At 38.3% G+C, this 3,437-nt stretch overlaps 1 protein-coding gene across 1 annotated transcript in view; it reads right to left on the bottom strand.

The window, feature by feature from the left end:
* Nucleotides 1-1,105: 1,105 nt before the first annotated feature.
* The window catches only part of SNRPD1 (small nuclear ribonucleoprotein D1 polypeptide), a 13,171-nt gene continuing 10,839 nt past the window's right edge, over nucleotides 1,106-3,437 (bottom strand). Inside the window, exon 4 of the mRNA XM_029922746.1 lies at nucleotides 1,106-2,381. Within this exon, the coding sequence (XP_029778606.1) occupies nucleotides 2,305-2,381 (77 nt within the window). The 3' untranslated portion in view covers nucleotides 1,106-2,304. The remainder of the gene's footprint in view (nucleotides 2,382-3,437) is intronic.

Consider the following 3,437-nt stretch of genomic DNA (forward strand, 5'->3'; position numbering starts at 1 on the left):
AGAGAGAGAGAGAGAGATAGAGAATGAATATCCCAAGTAGGCTCCATGCTCCAAGTGAGGAGCCAGACATGGGGCTCAATACCATGATCCAGGAGAACCTGAGCCAAAATCAAAAGTTGGTCACCCAACCAAGCCACCCAGGTGACCCCAGACATTCTTTTCTGTTGCTATTTTAACTGGAATGTCTCTGGAAATATCTGCTATTGACTTAAGATAGTGTCTTCATCATGTTAAGGAATTATATTTCAGGAACAATTTCTGTTATTCATGTAAATGAATTTAATAATTGCTGTTATTAAATATTATTCTGATATCTGTCATAGAGGATCGTGTGAATTTTGTTTGCTACCTATATTGATACATTTCTCTTTTTTAAGAGAGCGTGGGGGAGATGGGCAGAGGGAAAGAGAGGATTCCAAGCAGGGAAGAGGGGCCCATTCCCATGACCCTGGGATCATGACCTGAGCCGAAATGGAGAGCCAGACACTCAATGGACTGAGCCATGCAATGGCACCTCTATATTAATACATTTCAAAGTACTAAGCTATCTTGCATGACCCAACATAATCATAATAGATTAAAACATACATGAAATTTTACTTTCTATAATTTCACTTATGGTTTTCTACCTGAACTAATACATTTAAGAAAACTTTCACATATAAAACCTTAAGCTTTAAGAGAGATCATTTATGTGCAAAATGCAGCAACACTAAGATCCTTTATACTTTCTTCAGGAAAAAAGGTCAAGGGAAGCATATCACAGTCTGATCTTTTTCTATTCACTGCAGGGCTTCTTTTACAGCTAAAAATGGCAGTCAGTTCAAACAGCTTTTTCTTCCAATTGTTTTCACATAAAAACGAAACAACGACCTCTAGTGGAATAAACTCAATCTATATCAACTGTGTGTTAGTTTACACTTAAATTTGTTTCTGTAAATCTCTAGACTTTAAAATTCCGCCAAAAAAATAGTTAAAAGCTTGTTACTTTGGCATTTGACTTAAAATCAAAATGAATTTCCTATACAACCTGCTTTTAAAACAGATCAGGTATTGTGAAGTACTCTTTATCAACAGAACATTCACAATTTGTCATTAGCTACTGATATTTATTCAATTCTGCTTCCCTTTTAGCCCATACGCTCCACGAGAGGAAAAGTCAACTCCTGTTTATTCACATGTGCAAATTCGGCTCTGCCCGCCCCCTTAAAATCTGCCCTCCCCCACACAGCAACAATGTGCTCCCGTGCCTTCCATGTCCGGTTCAAGTAATAGGCGCACCACAGACCCAAGATAGAAAAGAATGAGACACACAAAACACACAAATGTACTTCTCTCTCTCTCAATTTACAGAGCCCTCTTAAGGGCCTACACCTTCTTTTTAGACAATCTGTGCAGAAAATTTCCTTCACATTTAAAAAACAAAACCAAACCCCATGTGCATGATTAAATGTAAATACAGATTTAGTCGCCTTCCCCCCCACTCCACCCCAGCTCTCAGGTTTTCTCCCTTAGCATGTGAACAAATGGTAGGAACCTCTCAAGGAACCACATATACTGTCAGGATTTTTCTCTAAGCTAAACCAACTGCAACTGGAAAAAATTCAATTTTGTTGTCAAAGTAGGTTTCTTTCATTTTGTTCTTAAAGGACTTGTAAAAGTACTTGATAAAGGAGCCATCAACAGGTACACCTGGCATCCCGAGTTCCAGCAGCTCCAGTGAGGGTTATCTGCACTTTCAACTCAAGAAAAGGTAAAACTATATTCTATTGAGACTATTACAACAAAAATCCATTAATGGGGACAATAAAATCTAAGACCACTGAATTGGAAGAGGACTATCATCTTTTACTAAGTATGCAAGTCTCCATAAAGTAAAGTAAAACTCAGGAAAAGGGAATCAATTTTAGACCCAAACCAGAGGACGTTAATTTCTGAAGTACCGAAAAGAACTTATTATTTCACTTGTAGGCAGGTTCCACAGAATGGAGTGAAAGTAAAACAATAAAATACATATTCAGTGCATGTGAAATAGGTATATATTCTACATACATTCATACAAAAATTTTAGTTCAAAATTTAAAAGCCTGATTTAAGAATGAAATTAGTCTGGGATTGCCTAATAGTAATGCTTAGCTCCCACTATGTAAATATCACGAATCTATATAAACTATTAAAATGTGACAGTCAATAGACAACTGTGTCCTACATTTATGTTTATTAAAAACTGACATAAACAAACAAAACCTGTACAAAAAATATTCCAAATCACGTATCACTCTGAAACAGTAATCTTGAGAGACATTATCGCCTAGGACCCCCTCTTCCTCTACCCCGACCACGTCCTCTTCCTCTTCCTCGGCCGCGGCCTCTTCCTGCAACTAAGAAAAGAGAAAAACAAAGCAAGGTTAATTCTTTTCTACAATGATGTTTGCTCCTATGATGCTGGCTACCAGGCATATATCCCCACCACAGAGGACTAGAATCTTTTCATGAAAACAACCAGCTCCAGAAACCACTCTAGATCATGAAATTTTGGGTCTCCTCAGTGAAGAGGCCAATTCACTCCTGAGCCACCAGATGGTGAGACCCACCAACTTAGGAATCCAACTTCCCTTCCCAGAACTTCTCTCTTCAGGGTTCTTGTTAAATAATAGATGACCAGGGACACATGGGTGGCTCAGTCTGTTAAGCAACTGACTTCAGCTCGTGAGCTCTTGGATCGTGAGTTCAAACCCCGCAGTGAGCTCTGCACTGACAGTGGGAAGACCGCCTTGGATTCCTTTTCTCTCCCTCTCAAGAATAAATAGTTGGTTACCAAAGGAATGGGTGAAATAGGTGATGGGATTGAGGTGTGAATTTATCATGATGACCACCAGGCAACATATGGAACTGGTGAATCACTGTACTAAACAAACACCTGAAACTAATATAACATCGTATGTTAACTAACTGGAATTAAAGTAAAAACTAAAAAAAAAAAAAAGAGAGAGAGAGAGAGAAACCCAAGAAAACAATGCCAAGTACAAAATAAAACTTAAAAAAAAAAAAAAACTCCAATAATCTATGACTTAATATCCTATCCAATATTTTTCAGATAAAAAAATTTACAACCCCCCTATGACCCAGCAATAGCACTGCTAGGGATTTACCCAAAGGATACAGAAGTGCTGATGCATAGGAGCATATGTACCCCAATGTTCATAGCAGCACTGTCAACAAGAGCCAAATCATGGAAAGAGCCTCAATGTCCATCACCTGATGAGTGAATCAAGAAGATGTGGTATATATATACAATGGAGTACTACATGGCAATGAGAAAGAATGACATATGGCCATTTGTAGGAAAGTGGAATGACCTCAAGGGTGTCATGCTAAGCGAAATAAGTCAGGCAGAGAAGGATAGATACCCTATGTTTGCATTCATAGGTCTAACA

This window comes from Suricata suricatta, chromosome 14 (assembly GCF_006229205.1).
Source record: "Suricata suricatta isolate VVHF042 chromosome 14, meerkat_22Aug2017_6uvM2_HiC, whole genome shotgun sequence".
NCBI classification, from domain to species: Eukaryota; Metazoa; Chordata; class Mammalia; order Carnivora; family Herpestidae; genus Suricata; species Suricata suricatta.